At 43.1% G+C, this 18,919-nt stretch overlaps 1 protein-coding gene and 1 long non-coding RNA gene across 16 annotated transcripts in view; one reads left to right on the forward strand and one right to left on the reverse strand.

Moving 5' to 3' along the window:
* Positions 1–8,107, reverse strand: part of eya4 (EYA transcriptional coactivator and phosphatase 4) — a 38,652-nt gene extending 30,545 nt beyond the window's left edge. For all 8 annotated transcript variants that reach the window (XR_013289360.1, XR_013289359.1, XR_013289358.1 and 5 more), the window contains exons 1-2: positions 7,786–8,107; positions 4,301–4,365 (exon numbers count right to left, since the gene is read on the reverse strand). Coding sequence is in view for 5 of the 8 variants with exons in the window: in XM_077552096.1 (XP_077408222.1) it covers positions 4,301–4,333 (33 nt within the window). In the remaining 3 variants the exon portion in view is untranslated. The remainder of the gene's footprint in view (positions 1–4,300; positions 4,366–7,785) is intronic.
* LOC144039127 (uncharacterized) overlaps positions 1–18,919 on the forward strand; it is a 65,844-nt gene that overhangs the window by 28,911 nt on the left and 18,014 nt on the right. For 3 of the 8 annotated variants that reach the window (XR_013289362.1, XR_013289368.1, XR_013289367.1), the window contains 6 exons: positions 530–637; positions 4,658–4,766; positions 5,497–5,906; positions 6,588–6,774; positions 7,867–8,157; positions 8,912–9,027. This is a non-coding gene — a long non-coding RNA (uncharacterized LOC144039127). Of the gene's footprint in view, positions 1–529; positions 638–4,657; positions 4,767–5,496; positions 5,907–6,587; positions 6,775–7,793; positions 8,158–8,911; positions 9,028–18,919 lie in introns of all 8 variants that reach the window. The other 5 variants (XR_013289365.1, XR_013289366.1, XR_013289363.1 and 2 more) reach the window with 3 other exon arrangements.

Genomic DNA, 18,919 nt, shown 5'->3' on the forward strand with positions numbered 1-18,919 from the left:
GTCGACCTTTGAACACAAGCAGGCTAACCTTTCCCCGTCTCGGGAGGTTTTCTAACGTGGCGGGGAGCAAACTGGCAAAGCAAAACCAAATTTTTGCAGTTTGATGCAACAAAGGCAGCATTGACGGCTTCTTGAACGCTGCCTGGTGGTCCTGAAATTCTCGGAGCAACCGGAAAAAACGATTCCGTTCAAAATAAACACACGAGCCGATCACATGTTGATTTGGGATGAACATTAAGATCCAGTTGCAATGATCAATATCATGCAATTAGTTTCAGATGTCAGGAAAAACTCAAGAAAAATCTCATTTTGTTCCGTTTCAATTTCAACGGCAACTCGTTAAGGCAGCAATCAAATTGCTCTTAAATGAATACTACAACAACTAACTTATTGATAAAGGGAGTCCTCGAGTTACGTCCGAGTTCCGTTCATACGCTGGCCAATTATGACTTAAATCGAATGTCACCGTTCAAGTCGATACATTATGAAAACATATTTGTTGAAAACAATATTTTGTGTTTCCGCGCAGACATTCGTTGCTGCCGGACGGCAGAGCGCAGCTAATTGAAACTTCAACACGGAAACGTGACGCGCCAGGTGGCGAGCGGACCTGCTCGATGGACGTCCCTTGCCAGAGGTAACAACACAACTTTAAATAACTTTCAAAGTGAGAAATGAAGGAAAGCGAAAGTGCGACGGACGAGTCCAAAGTCCAAACCACGGAACTCCAGGACTCCCTGTTTTATTATTATTTGTCTTTATTTGGGTTTGTCACCCTCACATTCTACTGAAGCATCTGTGACTTTGATGTTGTATGGCTTTAAAAGGCGGGGCCTGGCCTGGTGAGTGACGTGGGTGTCAGCGAATGAGTCATCTATTATGTGGAAAAACAATCTGCAGAGCATCAAGGCAGACATTTTATTATTCGAGTTCTTGAAATAATGCTTCCGTTTGGTGGGGCAGAATGTCTGATTGTTCTGCACTCCTGTTTCCATTGCTACTAACTAGAAATGAGGCAGATTCATGCCGGCTGGAGCAGCGGTGCCGTGGCATTGATGTCCCTCAATTGACGTCAGCCATCTTTAGACAGCAAATGTAACTACTTAACAACATTCACAAAATAACCAGCGGGATTATAAAAACATTTCCAAAGGAACTTGAAAATCAAGGAACCACTGAATATGCATATGAACATTTGAAATGTCCCCTCAGATTAAAAAAAAAACTCCCTTCCGGTTAAGGTTGCCGCACGAATGCCAACTCGCCGCTGTCAGCTCGGCGTCAATCTTACGAGAATCAGCGTACACGGGTCGGAAACTGAAGCGCACGTCTGCGCCGCGGCGGGAATGGCAGCCTGCTCGAGGGAAGGCAGCATTTCGCCGGCGCTCCTTGTTGCTGGGCAGATTTCAAAAAAAAAAAAAAAAAACATTCAACCAAAATGGCGATGACGCCGACACGATGGTGGTGAGCGGGTTCGCCCTCGCTGGCATTCAGCCGCTGCTGCTCCGCGTATGTTTATGCCAGTGAGACTGCACGGGGCAGTCGGGGTGAAAGAGGGGTGCAACCCGACCCCCCTTCGCCTCTTCTAACTTGGTCCGTGCAGTCCTCTCGCACACAAACGGGGACAGCTGCCTGACCTAGCAGGCCAACGGAAAACGGCTACAACTAAAAGAAGCTTTTCCTGCCCTCCTCCATCTTGATGACTTTTTTCCCTGGCGAAACTCAAAGTAGTCGAGACCGAATCAACAGCAATTAGCGTGCTACGTTTTTTTTTTTCAACTAGATGCGACCAACCAACAATCGATCAATTACCAGTTTTACTCGTGACATTTACGCGCCCACTGAACCAGCAAACACCAAAAAAACACTTTAAGTCCACCGCGAGTGTATGCGCGTACGTCTTGTAGCTCGCGTCGATGCTAAATCAAACTCATAGTTGACACCAAGACGGGAAAAAAAAGTGTTAACAGCATTTTGCCACAGCTAAACAAGTATGTGACAACAGGTGGAGTGGGACAGTTCAACAGGCTAAAAGTAGCATTAGCAAGCAGGTTTGGCTGGGACCCAGCGCCCCTGGCTGGGACCCAACGCTCCTTCCAGGCCACCCCGAGGGACCCCGGACGGCAGCTTGGCCCTCGGACCGCAACCCAGATGACGCGCGGCGCTGGGAAATGTTGGGGAGAGGGGAGGAAGTCCAGGGACTTTAAAGGCTAGCAGGGAGGACAAGAGGGGGGGGGGGTAGGTGGGGGGGGGCGGTCTTTTGGAAGTCGGGGCTATCAAGTATCAACAGACAACTCCCCGAAACTTTGTGTGCGAGGCCAGCTCTGTTTTCTTGGTCACCCGAGACACGCCTTTTTCAATTGGCTACTTTCACTATCAATGTTAAAAAAAAGGCAAGTTGTCGCTTACTTTATGTTCTGCTTAAGTCCATTTCCTAAAGTGCCGTTGCTAATGAGTTCAAAACGAAAAAAATTGGGGCAATTTCCCCGTAAACTGTAAAAACAGTTAACACAGCGGAAACATTTCAACAACATGTTTACCGAAAGCGGATCTTGTAATATGAGAAGTATATAATTGTTCATTCAGTCAACGTTTCCTCTGGCCTCGCTTAACATTTCCACAATGCGCGGGATATTTTTTGGGTTTTGTTTTGTCGCCCTGCCCTGCGGGCGACCTGCATACAACTTTTACCCGCCTGTTTATGTCAGTGCGGCTGAATAGGAGTGGACACGCCCCTTAACCTATAAAATACCACAACATGGAAAAACATGTAGACATATTTTACATGCGCAAAGTGTTTCAACATAAATTAATTAGCGAGCTAGCAGAGATGTAACGCTAACGGCAATATCGTGATATGGCGATATTTAAACTGCCACAATATCGTCGTCGTCGTCGTCATGTCACGATATTAAAAGCAGCGCATCTGTTAAAAAAGTCGGGTTGATTTCCATTTGTGCAGTTCTAGCACCCTCTAGTGGCTAGTTTTAAAGTGCAGTTTAATTTTCACAAGGCATGTTTTGGCCCTTCTATGTTTTAAAATCCACGCTAATGGTCAGATGAAGGCGAATGTAATATGCTTGTGAACAGAGTCAAACTCCATGCGTGCTAGCATTAGCGTTAGCATTAGAGATTCTAGCTTGTTGCTGTAATGTACAAAAGCACAATATTGTGTGTTTTTCTTTCGTATGAGCTCTTTTTTTTTTCTTTACAATATTGTGACCTTTTTTGTATGGCCAACCTCCCCAAAATATCGTGATAATATCATATTGTGACATTTGGATATCGTTACATCCCAAGTGCAGCTATAGCATAATTAGACTCCTTACTGCATACCAACATCTTCATTTTTCTTCTTCTTGTTCATCTTACCTAGCTAGCTAGTTGTCTAGCGATTGCTAATTTTTTATTCCCATCCCGATGAAATGAATTATTCCCACAAAGCTAATCAAAATCCAAATACACTGCAGCGTTCTCCAGTCTTGCTAAAAAGCTCACATTTGTGCGAACAACCGAAATCTGTGCGCCGCCGCCGATATCTCATTTCCAGCAATGAATCAATGTGGCCGACGCAAAAGCTCAAATTCGCGTTGTAAGTGATGTCACCGGCCTATTTCAAGCAGGTGAAGTAACTGGGGAATATGAATATTTAATAAAGCCACGGTGCAAGACAAGAGCTAATTCTTCCTCTTCTCCTTTTGCCTACTGTCAATTTGAGTGACAACGGTCCGCCGGGTCGGCGCGTAATCAACACCGCCGGCGTCTCGCAGGGCAACATCAAAAGTGGAGGAAAAACAACATAGTTGATGCGTTGTGGCCCACTTTGCGCTATTATTACAGTGCAGGCTGGCAGGTCAGTTGGGGGGGGAAAGGGGGGGGGGGTTATGTCGAGAGCGGTGGGGGGGGGGGGTTGGGTGAGTCCGAGGCTTGATGGAGGAGATGAAATTACACCTGTTCTGCTAGCTGACTAACGACTTTGAAATGCGAGCACACCTTGTTCGCCGCCAAAATCATTTTCCCAACAATATGCGACCGATCTTTAAATAAGCAAAATGGCAACGCAAGTGCTGATGTCACGCACGGATTGTCGTGTGGCCGAGCGCGTGTGTTCGAGGTTCAAAATCAGTTTTCCAACAACGCGTTCCTGACTTGAATGATAATTCAATTTCTCCATTGTTGCGAAAGCTTGACTTAAACGTGACCATTTTTCTTTGCAATGCTGAATTAATTTTTGCACGAACTTCTCTCACATCCACAACGCACACACGCGGGTCCGAAATTCAGTATAGCAGTAACTTACCGTTTGCTCGTTGAGGTCCTGTGAGGCCTCCATGGCTTGCGGGCTTCGAACCTCGCACGCTTCAACTGCAAAAATCATATCATAAAGTGACATGTGCGTTAGTTGACATAAAAAGAAGTTTGAAACTTATCTGCATTTTTGCATTATGTGTTAGCATTAAGCTAGCAAAGAGAGAGAAAGGGTGAGAAAGATTATGGCCGTTTTGGAATTTTTTTTTTCTTTTTTTTCGATTGTGGATTTCAACGAATGGCGTGCGTGGAAGTTCCCTTGTAATAACAACAAATGTTCATTCCACACAACATGCTTGGAAGCCGCCAAAACACTTCTCTTCTTTGTGTGTGTGTGTTGATGTGTCAGTGCGGGCTTCCGCCGGTGTGTTTATGTGTGAGCAACAGGAGCCGAACGGGAGGCGGGCGGCGGGCGTATCGTCTTCATCCGTGAGCCAAGCGGAGAGATAATTGCACAAGTAAATATCAACAATGAAAAGGGAGCCGCGTAAATGATCCGCGCGCTTGGCCGACAGACACACTCCGGGACCAGAACACTGACCGGCCCGTCCGTCCGCCGCATTGTGAGAAGATGAAATGCTCCGATTAAAAAATAAGGATAAAAAAAGTTTTCTTATTCGTATTGTGGTGGGACAAAATGCCCGCCAGAAAAAAATAACCATGAGAACGTCACCACCAGTAGTAGAGAGAGAGAGAAGACCTCCACCAAGGCCGGCACTACGGACCCACCGGTAAACAACCACGTACCTTTCAAGCATTTAGCCCGCTAGCTTAATGCTAGTAGGAAACGACATAGACAAGCTAACAAATAGCATCGTTGTCGCGTCACAACCCTTTCATGCAACGGACATTCGAACGCAAAACAGTGGAACAAAACATGTCAACAGGCAGTACGGGAATACTCGCGAGCATATTTTTTCATCCTTTGCGAAAATTTAAAAAGTTGAAAGCATGTACGAAGGTCTAACCATCTAGATGTCTACATCATACTGCCCCCCGGTGGCCAAAGCACAAACACCAGAAGGAGCAGAACAATGTGAAGCAAAGAATGTGGCAAAAACTGCGGAATGTCTTGATATTATATTTAATGACGTCATTACTGTATACATTTGGTGAAGCAGAATATAATAGCGTGCTGTTTTTCTTATGAATAATTTGGTCTGATTTTTTTTCTTTCTGATGACACAGTGGCTCATTTCAGTCGAGTTGTGCACATAAACGTGATTGGGCTGACATTTTCCTGCTGGATGAGAGTCAAAGTCGCTGGCATCCTCTGAATTTTTCATCGGCTGAAACCCAAGACATTAATGCAGCTCTCAAGTGAATTGATTTGCGCAGCGCCACCGCCGATGTCGCTACGGCGGACGCGCCTTCGCCTTTTTGTGGAGGACGGTCGAGCTGCCGTCGGTAAATTCCTGTTCAATGAACAATCGGCCATTAGAAGTTTGAAGGAGGCCAACATTCGTTTTGGAGTCGCGCTGAAATCCTCACTTTGGCCCGACGGGGATTCGAGGTCACCTGACACGGCAGGCAAAATCAATGATGCCTGCCGTTTCCTCCACAGTCCCACAAGAGAGAATTCAATTTCTCACTGTAAGGTACGCTGATTGAAGTGGGGGGGGGGAGTTGTGGGGGGGGGGGGTTGCGGGGGGTCATGCAGGATTAGAAGGTGGCCTACAATGTGATCATGTATGTTGAACAAACCGCAGGCTGCATGAGCTTGCGGTGACACGGCACGCGCGGGTACGAACGCGCCTACAAATTGAAAGTCATATTGTACATATTATTAGTCCCAGTATTAGTTTTTTCTTGCTCCCGATTTTCAATTCCTGCTGATATCAAGTATCCGTCTGATACTTGGACAATAAGAAGAAGAAGAAAAAGAGTGAAACCAAACTGTCTGAATGATCTATTTTATGTGTTTATAATTAAAGTTACTCATCAGCAGTAAAGAAAAGCATTTTATTCTATCTTGACTTCAGAAATAATTCAAGTTCCAAATTTTGCTGGAAACGTATTTTCTGTGTCCCTATGTTAAGATTTGTTTTCCTCGGCAGATCAATTTTGCTCAATTGCTATTGAAAGCATTTATTTAACAATATGTTTAATATTTTTTCTGATAAGTTAAGTTAAAACAAGCCATCAATATGCTATTCTGTGTGGTTTTATGATAATAAACATCGATCTTATTTCACACGCACATAAAGGTCATTCGTTCCAAATAGCCCATGCAGCAAGTATAAGCCACATTTGTACGCCATATGCTAATTTATTTCCAGAGTCGAGGAATGACATCTGCACAAGTCATCCCAGTTATGCGTCTATAGCCCTTGAATTTATGTCTGCTCGGTACGCATGTGAAATGCAATCCGGCAGCATGCGGATTAGGACATGGTGGCCCCCGTACAAGTGGCGGAGGAGGGCAGGCCCGCAGAGCCCCAAGCGCTCCCGTTTCCGACATATCAGGTAGGAACACAAATGCCACGTGGGGTGAGAAATGACCTGGGGAACCTTGTTGCATACAACATACATATTTGATTTCGATACGATTGGTGACATGCCTACATCATACATATAACACACATCCAATGGTGTGTAGTTGAAAAGATATTAAATTGACCAACAACAAAAAAAAGTTTAAATGAACTCATTATACATTATTAAAACCGATTGATGTCACCTCCAATAATATAAATATTCAAGTAAATTCTATAAAATAAATGTAAAAAGAATACATAAAATTGGTTAAAAAATTGCGCCAATGTTGTTTCTTTATTACATGGTTTCAATATTGAAATGTCAATTTCTTAATTTTAATTATTTTGAAAAATAATTTGTACAGTATTTAAAAACATTAAATTTGATAAATATGACCTTTAATGTCCAGTCTAGAAATTGAGGGTATCCCACCCCCACCCCCCCCCCCCCCCCAAAAAAAAACAATCTTTAAGTGGTCTTTAATTCTATACATAATTTGTTGTGATTAAAAAAAAAAAGGTTGAATATTATATAAATATTAAAGTTGACAATATCATTCAACATAATAAATATGACTGTCGGCACTAATGTCAAGTATAAAAATGTAGGTAAACTCTATAAAATACATTAAAAACAACAACAATATTTAAATGGTCATTTAAATAATTCTAAAAAATAAATACAAGTTAACAAAAGTGGAAAATTGCCCCCCACCCAAAAAAAAATATTTTATAACACAATGATGATCTAAGTCACAACTTGTATACATTATGAAATGTCGTTTTTATGTCAATCTTTAATACTTTAATAATAAAAAAGTAATTTCCTAATATTCTAATTTCAGTACTAAAATGACAATTAGAACATTTGTTTGTTAAATAACGTCACCATTTTAAATATTACATATACACAGAGGTTTGCTGTTTGTTAATAATATGTTTTAAGTGTTCAGCCTACTGTTCTTAAACTATATCTCAATTCCTAATTGTTGAGCTGTACCTGCGTAGTGCCAGCAAGTCGTCCGGTCCCGGGTCCGGTTTACTCGCTGCAGCAGCTCATCATCATGACGTCGCCTCGCAGGCTGTCACTGACTTGTTTACAACATCGCCGCGAACACTTCGAGTCCGCAAAACCAACCAACTTTGAAGGCGACGACAAGCTGACCAAGTCCGACTTTCACAAAGAAGTCCGCTGACAGCGGCGGGAACGCGGCACAACTTTGCAACTCAGAGTCGACAAGTCCAAGTTGGAGGAAGAGAAGCGCGCGGGCTGCCGGAGAGCCATTAGAGGCAACTTCATGATTGACCAGTTGACTGTGAGCAGGAGCCGCTACTGCGCATGCGCACTGTCGACGCCGACCCTGATGGCCGAGTGAGTGATGGCTTTTAAATTCGGTTGGGGTTTTTCTATAAATACATTGAATGTATGTCATTCTCATTTTTATCGCCCTGGAATCGCGTTCCTAATGTCCATCTATAAACGTGATTTGTTCTTTTCTATTAAATTGCTTGTTAAAAACATTTATTTCAAGTATTTGATTGGCTCAAAATGGAGGAGGACGAGAAAGGAAGGGAAGGAGTCAATACGGCAATTTTATTGTTCACATTGTTGCAGCTATCTATGTGATGTAATTGTTTTATTGCGTGCACAATACACTTGATACATGTCATTTTAATCCAATTGTACTTAAATGGCCTATTTTATTCTAAAAGCTAGCTACCTGTGTAGCTAGCTTGCTAACTACTTCTTTTTTTATTACACAAAAACAATTAGCAAACTCTCGATTTGTGTTGCAAACAAAAAAAAGAAAAACATTATTATTTTTTTTTAAAAGCTTGCTGACTGCTTGCTGTTAGTTATTATTTAGTTTGGGCTACAGTAGATCTTTTTTTAAAGCTAACGGGTGCAAAGTTTCAAAGATTCCTAAAGATTTATGAGAGCAGCACAGACAGATCTTTAAAAGACAATTCCTGTGATACATATATTAGTCTAATTGTCCATTTAAAGGATCTAACATCCTTTAAATTGCCAATAACACCACATTAGACACCTTTGTCACTTAACAACACTTTGTAAATTGTCCCCCGAAAGACCTACACTTTTAACACCAATTTTCATCCCATAGCTGTTAACTAGGGTGCGAAGATTCAATTGACCCGAGACGAGGCTTGGGGGCAGCGATGCAGCAGTGGAGACGTGGAGTGTAATACTGCAGCATCCGGAGGGGAAACGCAGCGACAGGTAATGTTGCATGTCCTGTATGCAGAGGTGGCAAATATACTCACACGTTGTCACAAGTACAGATACTTGGGAAAATAAAGACCCCGGTAAGAATAGAAGTCGACTCATTCAACTCATTTACTTACTGAGAAGAAGAAAATAAATCATTGGACACGCTACACCCTAAAAACAAATTGACCACAAAAAAAAAAAAAAGGTTACATTTGACCAATCTAGCTGCTGGTTGTGTGTCCGACAACCGCTCTAGAATGGTGGTTGGGCCAACCGATACAAATTGGCTCACCTGTGTTAGAGGCGGACATTTTTTCAGTGTTGCAGTTTGCAAGCACCAAAGAACAATTTCAAAACACTTTATTTATTTTCTTTTTTTTTTAAGGACTGTGTATTTGAGTTCATCAGTTGCATGTAGAAATGTATGAGCGAAGATGCAGGTATTCAACTAACAGGAATTACATGTTGCAGTGGTATTGCGCAATGTAAAGCTTCAAGTGAGCAGGAATACAAAAGACAAATATTGCACAGTGTTGTTCACAGATTGTGATTTTTTTTTTTTAAATTATCCAGTAGTCTAATGGCATGTGTGTATGAACGTGTGTTCCCAAAACAAATTATTTTCTGCTTATAAGCCCAAGTCTGTCACGATTGACACGCCGCGCCCAAATAAATGAGCAGCACAAGCCGTGACCAAGCCCGAAATAGCAGGAAGCCGCAGTGGCGACCCGCCGCCTCCGGTGCCGCGTGTCAGGCGAGCTTAGAACACTTGGCAGCACACGATGCACAAAGGAAGCACGTCCAGGTGTTTTTACAGGCGTCGGATGGTGGAATTTCAAGGCGGTAGCAGATGCGGCCCTCTGTTTGTCAGGCCAGCTGTTGCTTGCAAGGATGGGCGCAATAAGCCACACCCCCCCCACACATGAAAAACACCATAAAGCGGGTCACAGCACTCCCTCTTCTCGCCGGGCCAAAAGGAAAATGGCCGCCAGCTCAACGGTATTTATAGATATGCACGGAACTCGTGCTCGCGCTGGCCCGAGGTGCTGACGACGTAAAACGAGAGGACGCTTCCAGAAAGTCCGGAGTGTCAGGGTGCAAAGATAAAAATACCCGCTGAAAGATGGGCCCGGCCATTAGTCGCGCAGACCGGCATGTGACATGGCAACGGTTCAGACCTGATTTATGATCATTACTACCGCCGGCCTGGGCCGCTCCCACCCGACAGCCCAAATCCAATTGCCAAATGAGGGTTATTTCAGGAAGACATGCGTGGACTTAATACCAGGCTGATTCAAAATAATAAAATAAAACAATTTTTTAAAACTTTTGTATTGGCTGAGAATTGGCCTTTGCATGTTGGTCGCAAAATCCATTTCCGGCATCCGAGTTAAGAATCGAGCCAGAAACAGAAACAGCCTACCATGCGCCGCCAAGCAATAGCAGTACAGTACAGTGTGGACTGTCCTGTACACGTTTTACAGCAATATTTAACAGGGGTGTCAAAATGAGTGCATTCATTTTGAGTTCATTTAAAGTTCTTTTCACGCCACTCGTTTGTTTTAACGCGCGAGGTGATTTAACTCTTTGACTGCCAAGCGTTTTCAGAAAAGGGATGCCGTGGGTGGCAGCCGATTTAAGCATTTTGACTGATCTTTCAAGGTCCACAGAAAATGTTGTGTTTGGACTATGGAAACACACATACTAGCAAGGCTTTCCTCCACCCGTTTCCAAAAAAATAGTTGACGACTTTTAACGTCTTTGGCAGCCCTCCTTAGGATTTTACTAAACGTTATTAAACGTTTTTGGCAGTCAAAGAGTTAATGACTGTCACTTACTTGGAAAGCCTGGACTGGGAGAATTCCAGTCGTAACGCAGCAGACACGTCCACCTCAAAATTTGGCAGTAATAATAATTCCTATATTTGTGGAGACTTGGGTCAAGTTGTAGTTGACCATTTTAAAAATGTGCATAATTTTACAAGTTACTTGATGTTAAAGATTTGATAGCTCTTAATATGAAAGAAAAATGCACTGAGCTGTCACCAATGTCTTACAAATCCAACTATGCCATCTAGTGGCAGAAAAATGACCAACACAAATCAATATCACACGTTTTTACAGTACATCTTTTTAATTTTAACTCAATTTTATGAATTATTATGAAATTACAGTATCATCGACTAAAAGATGCAGCCACATTTCTATTAGTGTCATATTATTTTTCCACTTTAATTAACGAGTATGAAAACTTAGGGAATAAATATTTGATTGTACATTTACAACAGATATAAACTTTGCGATTAATCGAGAGTTAACTTTTGAAGTCATGTGATTAATTACGATTAAAAAATGTAATCGCCTAATATTTAATCATATTAATAGTTTCATATATACCTGCGAATAAAATCGTCGTCCCAACTTCCCCATTTCTTGGTTTTTGCTTCCTCTTTCTATTCCTTGAATCACACTTCATCTTTTTATGAAAAAAAAAAAGTGATACCCTTGAACATATTGTGTACTTTGAGGAAATGACTGCGATGCGTTGTCAACTTTGTTGCGTCATTTTGTGCCATTTGCACAGAACATCAAGACCGTAAAAAGAAAAAAAGTGAGAACATGGCGGCGTTGTTAAAAAAGGGGCTAATGAGTCCCCTAATTGTCGGAGTGAGCTGCCACACGGAGGAACAAAGGGAAACATTTGACACCTCGTAAATTCCTGTAATGTCCTCCCCCCCCCCCGAAGCCAACACTCCGGTTACACTTGCAACTATTTTTGTGCGCAAAATAAGATATCACGGTGCAATGACGACCAAAACAACAACTCTATTCGTAAACAAACGCAGCATCAGCAGCCCAACAACCACAATACGTTTCTTCTCTGACGGTGTCGGGCAGAATTTGGATCTCGTGTTGGATCTCACATTCTGTACAGACGCAGCGGTGCCTTGAGATACGAGTGATCCAACTTGCAAGTTTTTCCACATACTCTGAAATGTACTCAAGTACAAGCTTAAAAAATCATTTGGTTTGAATCGTCCACTTTTGTAACGGTGCATTTCCGTGTCACACTCGTGAGTTTCTTTCCCATCTGTCCTCCCAACGGCGCTACTCTTGGGGGAGGTTCTGAGAAAGGTGGGGGCTTCTGTGGTCTGTTCCAGGACGCTTGGCTTTATGTGGAGGGAATGTTTTATAGGAACGCACATAATGTTTAAGTACGCGAACAGTTTCCGCAAGAGTCGTCGTCCCACGCACGGGACAGCGGCTGCCTTGGACAAAAAATATGCAAGTAACGGCTGTTTGATTTAGTATTTTATTTATATTTAATACAGCAGGAAAATATAATGGAAATATTAGTTTTTTATATTGTGAAACAAGTGGAGTGGCGCCCCCTCCAGCAAGTCGAAATTCAGCAAAGTTGCCGCCAAAAAGACATCCGTTTTCTTTTTCATGTTATCCGGCCCAAATTCTGCCTAGCAACAAGTGACCTTTTGCTTTCAAATGTCTTTTTACTGGTTTTACAAGTCTTACAAAAAATCAAGTGACCTTTCAAGACTGACGGAGAAATCACTGTACTTTTGCTGATGACTAAGTTTCATGTTTAAACTACCTACGTTTTCATATTTAAAAGATCAGCCAAGAGGCAGAATGAAAGGAGCAAAAAAGGGGACATTTTGCGTGAAAGCAAGAACACGCGTGCTGTCATGTTAAAAGCGTTGCTCCCTCGTTGCTTTTGCTGAGGTAGTCAAAAGGGCAAATCACTTGTGATTTTCACTGCTACATTATTATACCATTATTCCTGCATGTCATGTGACCACGAACAAAAAAAAAAAACTGTCAAATGTCCTAATGATGAAGATGTCTGAAATACTTTTGTTTTCTTCAACTTGAATTCAAATCACTGTCAAGTGATGATAAATATCATTAGAAATGAGAAACCCAGTATGTAAAGCGAAGCTTCGCAATCATCGTGGACCGCTTTAGAGCGCCTCGTTGTTGAGTCACATGGGACGAGAATCATAACGAGGCCATCTTAACATGTAGTCAGGCTCTTTTGCGCTCTGGCGCTCGCTCGCTCGCTCGCTCGCTCGCTCGCTCTCTGTCCACAAAATCCCCACATTGACGCCGAACCTCAGCGGCATTACAGCTGGAATGCTTGCTATGTTGTTTCAACTAATGAAAGAATAAAGGAAAACAAACAGAGAGGGACACAATTAAAAGAGAATAAGGAGAGAAAACGTGCTTAACTCGTATTCCACAACGCAATATTGACCAGAATTCCATATTTAGACCAGTAGGGCCGCGCATAGAACATATTATTGTCAAAACAAACATTTTGTATTGACTTGAAAAAATGCAATATATTGTATTATAACTCATAAGCAATGCAGCAATACCAAATCACTTGATTGTAACGTTTAGCTAGCTATCCAAACGTGAAAAAGCTGCATTATAAAGTGATGCAAAAACATTCGTCACACTATGACATTAACATACAAAAAACATGCATGCAAACATTTTGACTTGACTTTTTGTGTTGTGTACTAAAAAGTCTGACTTGTTACAACAGTAAGCTGCAGCACTCTTGAACCCGCACCATTGGCATTCACTTTTCATTTCGAGGCCGGCAATCGGTGAAGAATTTAAACATTCCGCGTCCTCACCAATCATAATCACAAAGGCCCGCCGTTGGCTCGCAGACGCACGCACGCGCACGCACGCGCGCGCACGCACGCACACGGCCCGATTGCTCCTCAGTCTGGCATGTGTAACATTATGGACGCAGATTGAACGTGTCACTGTGGACCTCACAGAAGGAAGGACGGAAAAGGCTGTGTGTGGCTTGGATGCAGCTTATCTTTATCCGACGCACACGCACGCACACGCGCGCGCGCAGCCGATCAAGTGCTTAGATTAAGTGCTGTCTGCTGTCCTCTCACTCTTCAATCCCCTCGAGAGTGGATCAATACTCGCTCAGCATCAGGTTGCCGTTAATGTCTTCATTTTTTAACCAGTCGCTGAATGTGTGTGTGCGCGTGTGTGTGCGCCGCAATTAAATGGCCCCGACTCACAGCGCCCCCTAGGGAGACTCCCTGGAAGCACTGAGTGTCTTTTTGCGAGGAGCAATTAATTAACTTCAGCAGGGATGAGCCTTTTTATGTATTGTGTGGAATGCAAACCCCCCCCACAACCTTTCTGTATCATCTACTCGCACCCGGGTTCGAGTTACACGAGTATAATTATGCGGCGGGATATTTATCACTTGAATAATACATGTAATGTGGAGCCAAATGAAAGATTGCGCCTAAACTTGAATGGATGCTGACACAGACACGGATGGTCGAGTCGGGGAAGATTTATGCATCCGTGCAAGTGTTGACTTAATAACGCGGCAGCACGCTGGCCTAGTGGTGAGCACATGTGCTTCACAGTTCCGCGGTTCTCAAGTATATCCCATCAATTTTCCACTTTTTTGAAAAGTGGCATCGGTAGCTGGAGTCGATTTGGTCACGTTAGTGTGTGTGTGAGCGTGTGGGCGCGAGTAGTGGCTGACAGCAGCTTCTTGTGGGTGCTTTCATTTTGGATTTGTGACTTTTGCTGTTTGTGCTGTTCACTAAACGGCTAAAAGTGCATTGGCGATGGTTTCGATGGGAAAATATATTAGTAAATATAATACATTGCAAGTATTTGAGTTCTGAGCTTCATTACAGGATGAATGAAACTTAGAAGTCAAGGTTCCGTTGAACTAATATTTGAAGACCTTTCCCACTTTTGGTGACCTCATCAAATCTGAATTCATCACGTTTAAAAGAACAACAAAGAGGAAAACGTGCTCATCTCCTCCTTTCAGCACTCGTCATCCCTCCATCCCAATCAATCTCCCCCCCCACTAATGCACTCTTTCATGTGCTCTCCTGTTACCCCCCTCCCTCCCAACATCCCCCCCCCCTTTCCAGCAGCCCTGTCTCCATCACCCTCCTGTCTCATTGCTCTTTTGTAGGCCTCAATGCATTTTTGGGGAGTAACGCGATCCCCCGCTCACCATTTTCTCCCCAGGGTGGTCCCGCCCGCCCGGCCGGCCGGCCGGCCCGGCGGGATCGGGGCCGAAGCGAACGACGCGAACGGGCATGGAAATGAGCGCTTCATTTTAAAGCTTGGGCTTGTCCGTTGCACGTGTCGTACCTGCGCCATCTGTTTGGTCACATCTCACAGCTGTCGTTGAAAAACAGACCTTATGGAGTAAACGGTCAACAAAATTAACTTTTTTCATACTTTGCATACATATTTGAATGATTTTAACTCTTAACTCTTTGACTGCCAGACGTTTTCAGAAACGGGTTGTCCCCAGTGCCAGCAGAATTAAGCATTTTGACTGATCTTTCAAGGTCCACAGAAAATGTTGTGTTTGGACTATGGAAACACACATACTACCAAATGAAAGATTGGACTCTCATCTTTCATCAGAAAAAAAAAGTTTGTTTCTACCTTATTCCGTTCTTCAGTAATCAACAACAGAAAATGGTTAGTTTCACCTCTGTTTTGAAACAAACGTCTTTTAACGTCTTTGGCACTCCTCCATAGGATTTTACTAAACGTTACTTAACGTTTTTGGCAGTCAAAGAGTCAAACTCTTAAATATTATATAGAATAGGAGGAGGGCATGTTTGAAAATTTCTACACATTTCTCTTCATTTCATTATTTAAAAAAATGTTTTTCAAAGTACAATGGTACCTTGACTTAGGAGTTTAATTTGTTGCTGCTTGTAACTCAAGTTACTCTTTCAAAAGAATTAAACAGTTAAAATGTTTTTAAATTAATGGTATTTCTCAAAGTTAAATGTAGTATTACTATTTCACTTAAAGTGATATTTGCATGTTCCCATTTAATATTTTTTGGTAGTTGATGGTCATACTTTGAAAAAAAAAAGAAAAAAGAAGAGAGTTACTCTGTTGGTTCTATTATGTTGGAGGACTACACTTTGCTCTTGTACTCTACATTGAGTACAATTTGTGGTTACTCTGATGATAACCATAGAGTCAGAAATGGACCACATTGCCACGTAGCGGTTAGCTTAGCAAGAGCTACGTAGCAGTAGCGTAGCGACAACAACACAGGGGTTAGGGTCCATCCCGTGAACAAACTTAGTGGTACACTTTTTGCTTGTATTGTTTTGCTGCTTCACTGTAGATTTTAGAAATTATTTTTGTAAACGATACGTAAATAACTGAGCCAGATAACCCCGAGACTTTGTGGAACTCGCGGAACTCGCGGAACTCACTCTCTGCTACCTGCCAACTGCTGTGTCACAAAGACGTGTACACACACACACGCGCGCACACACACGCTTAGACGCAAATTGAGCAGGTATCCAGCCAAAAGACGGCAGCCTCCAAATTAAAACAAAGGCCAGAATTACACGTCCTTACATACCAACAATAACAACAAAAAACTGTTCACCAAGTTCATTGCCACACACGCACACACACACACACACACACACACACACTGGTAAAAATAGAATGAAGAGAAATCTGGGCTCATTTGTCATCTGTATCAGTGTTGGCTTGTATTTTTTCTTCCTTTTTTCTTGCTCACAGCCAAACTGGAGCTCAACTTGAATGTTCCAGCCAATGATAACAAATTCAAAGTCACATTCTCCACGCACGCACGCACGCACGCACGCACGCACACACGACACACACACTCGGCGGTTAGTTGAGGTGCACGGCGGGAATGCTGCGGTCGCACCTGGGAATACTCTCTCGGCAAACATTTTTCTCGCTCGTTTGCGCTTTCCTCTCTCGCAGCAGATTGCGTTGACTTGGCTTTTGTTTGCAGCTGGATTTTTAAGATGGATATTTAGCCATTGTTTTTGCACGTATACTTTGTGACGGGGTTCGACATCCGCTCTCGGCCTGATCCTCCAACCCTGTCAATCTTGTTAACAATAATCCGAGCAGGAAAAGTGATTGTGAAAAGTGTAATCGATCACGCAAGCACTTCATTTTAGTTTCACAATAACATGAGTCGGTTAGCTTAGCAATTAGCATGTCTTATTTGTCTTTGCCTGTGTTATTTACTCCTCGTGATCTCTTCTTGTGAACGATACTTGTAAGAAGTGCTTCTGTGACGACTGCGCAATCGTAACCGGCCGAAGCTCGTTGCTATGCTAGCTGCTAGCAACGGAAGTAGGCCCGATCTCATCTCTGTTGTCAGTTCATTCTTACAAAGCAGTGTTGTTTATTTGCATTCACCCATCTTGTTGTTTATTATTCTTAATTGACTGCTAGATTTAGGTTTGTGTCGTAATCTTGTCATGTTTGATGCCGATCATGGTTCACTTCTATGAGTAGTTATTCAGGCTGCCACCTAGTGGAAATGATAGGAAAAAGTGGCACGATGGAAAATTTCTATCGCCGTCAGGATCGTCATATCATCCAGCACTCGTACATTAGTTTGTAGTTGTAGTTATTTTTGGGTTAGACTATTCGTTATATTTCTTTTAAATTGAATTCTAGCCTTTATCTTGACAAAATCTCGTCGCTACGGTGACGAGGCGTGTGCGTCGATCACGCGTGGGCTCACGTTGCGAACTTGAATTCTGATTTGATTGGGATTAAAGCAGGTTTTAGAATCGGCGTTAATGGCTTTCAGACCGGCTCTAATCCTCATTTAATGAAGTCCTCAGTGGGCTGGCCGGCTTGGACGGGAGCCCGTCATAACTCAAGTGGACATTTAGGCAAACACTCCATGGGAAGTGGAGGATGTGTGTGCGTGCGCGTGCATGTGTGTGTGTGTATAAGAGCAGTAAGCATACATGTAGAAATTGTAAAAACACGGATGGATGGCGACTTTTGAATGCATGTGATCTTATCAAGGCGCTCATTCTTGACTCTGTTTGTGCGTGCGTGTGCGTGTGTGTGTTCGTCAGGCTCGCTTGGACGCGCATGCTCCCTATCACTCCCTATGTAACAGGAGCCACCGCCTCCACCCATCCCTGTCAAAAATAAAAATCATTTGTCCGCTGCAGGAGTGTGGCCATTAAAAATGCATGCCGTTCAGGGGGGTGGGGGGGTTGGATGGCTTGGGCTTTGGGGGGTGGGGGTGGGGGGGGGTCTGTGATCCTCAGGGGACGAAAGCTGACACTCGGCTCTCCGGAAGGGCATCAGTAGTACCAAGGTGGACAAATGGCATCCAAAGAGAAAAAGTGGACAGAAAAAGTGGATCAATATGTTCAACAACAACAACAAAAAAAGCACCAAATAAGTGACCTGACATCCAGATAGATCAGATTGCTGCATGTCTTTCTATTAAAGGCAAATAGATTTTTTTTAATTAAAATATATAACATACATGTTTTTTAGAGTGTAATTACTTTAATGCCATCACATGTGGGAAAGGAGAGCCACAGTCACCAATATATGCATGTCACACTAAGCAAGCCCCGCCTCTTAAAGACCAATGCATGCAAACAGACACTCCAATACGTGTGTGTTTTCTTGCAAAGCGGTTCCCACTCAACTGAGTGTCATTGTCGGTCAAATGGCAAGTTTTGCTGGCAACGAGATTTGAGGCCTAAAAATGTGCAAAAATGTCCCTTGACGCCAGCCAGTTGTGTTTTGTGTTGTTCAAGCGAGTGTGATTTTGGTGCTCTTCCCTGGCATTCCCACTAATTGGTGTCCCCATGCTGTGTTTTGCGTTGAGCTCTCTTGTGGAAATGACTGTTTTCTTTCTTCGCTCGACTCCATCTGCTTCCTATAAGCCATTTGGAGGCACCTCGGCCATTTATTCGCACACAAGCAAAATCCCCGACCCGACCAAATAAGCCGGTGCTTTTTCAATTGGGTGGTCAAATCTGGAGCCAATTAAACGGGGTCCCCGACCCGCCCCCCCCCCCCCT

The sequence above is a fragment of the Vanacampus margaritifer genome, chromosome 19, assembly GCF_051991255.1.
Source record: "Vanacampus margaritifer isolate UIUO_Vmar chromosome 19, RoL_Vmar_1.0, whole genome shotgun sequence".
Taxonomy (NCBI): domain Eukaryota; kingdom Metazoa; phylum Chordata; class Actinopteri; order Syngnathiformes; family Syngnathidae; genus Vanacampus; species Vanacampus margaritifer.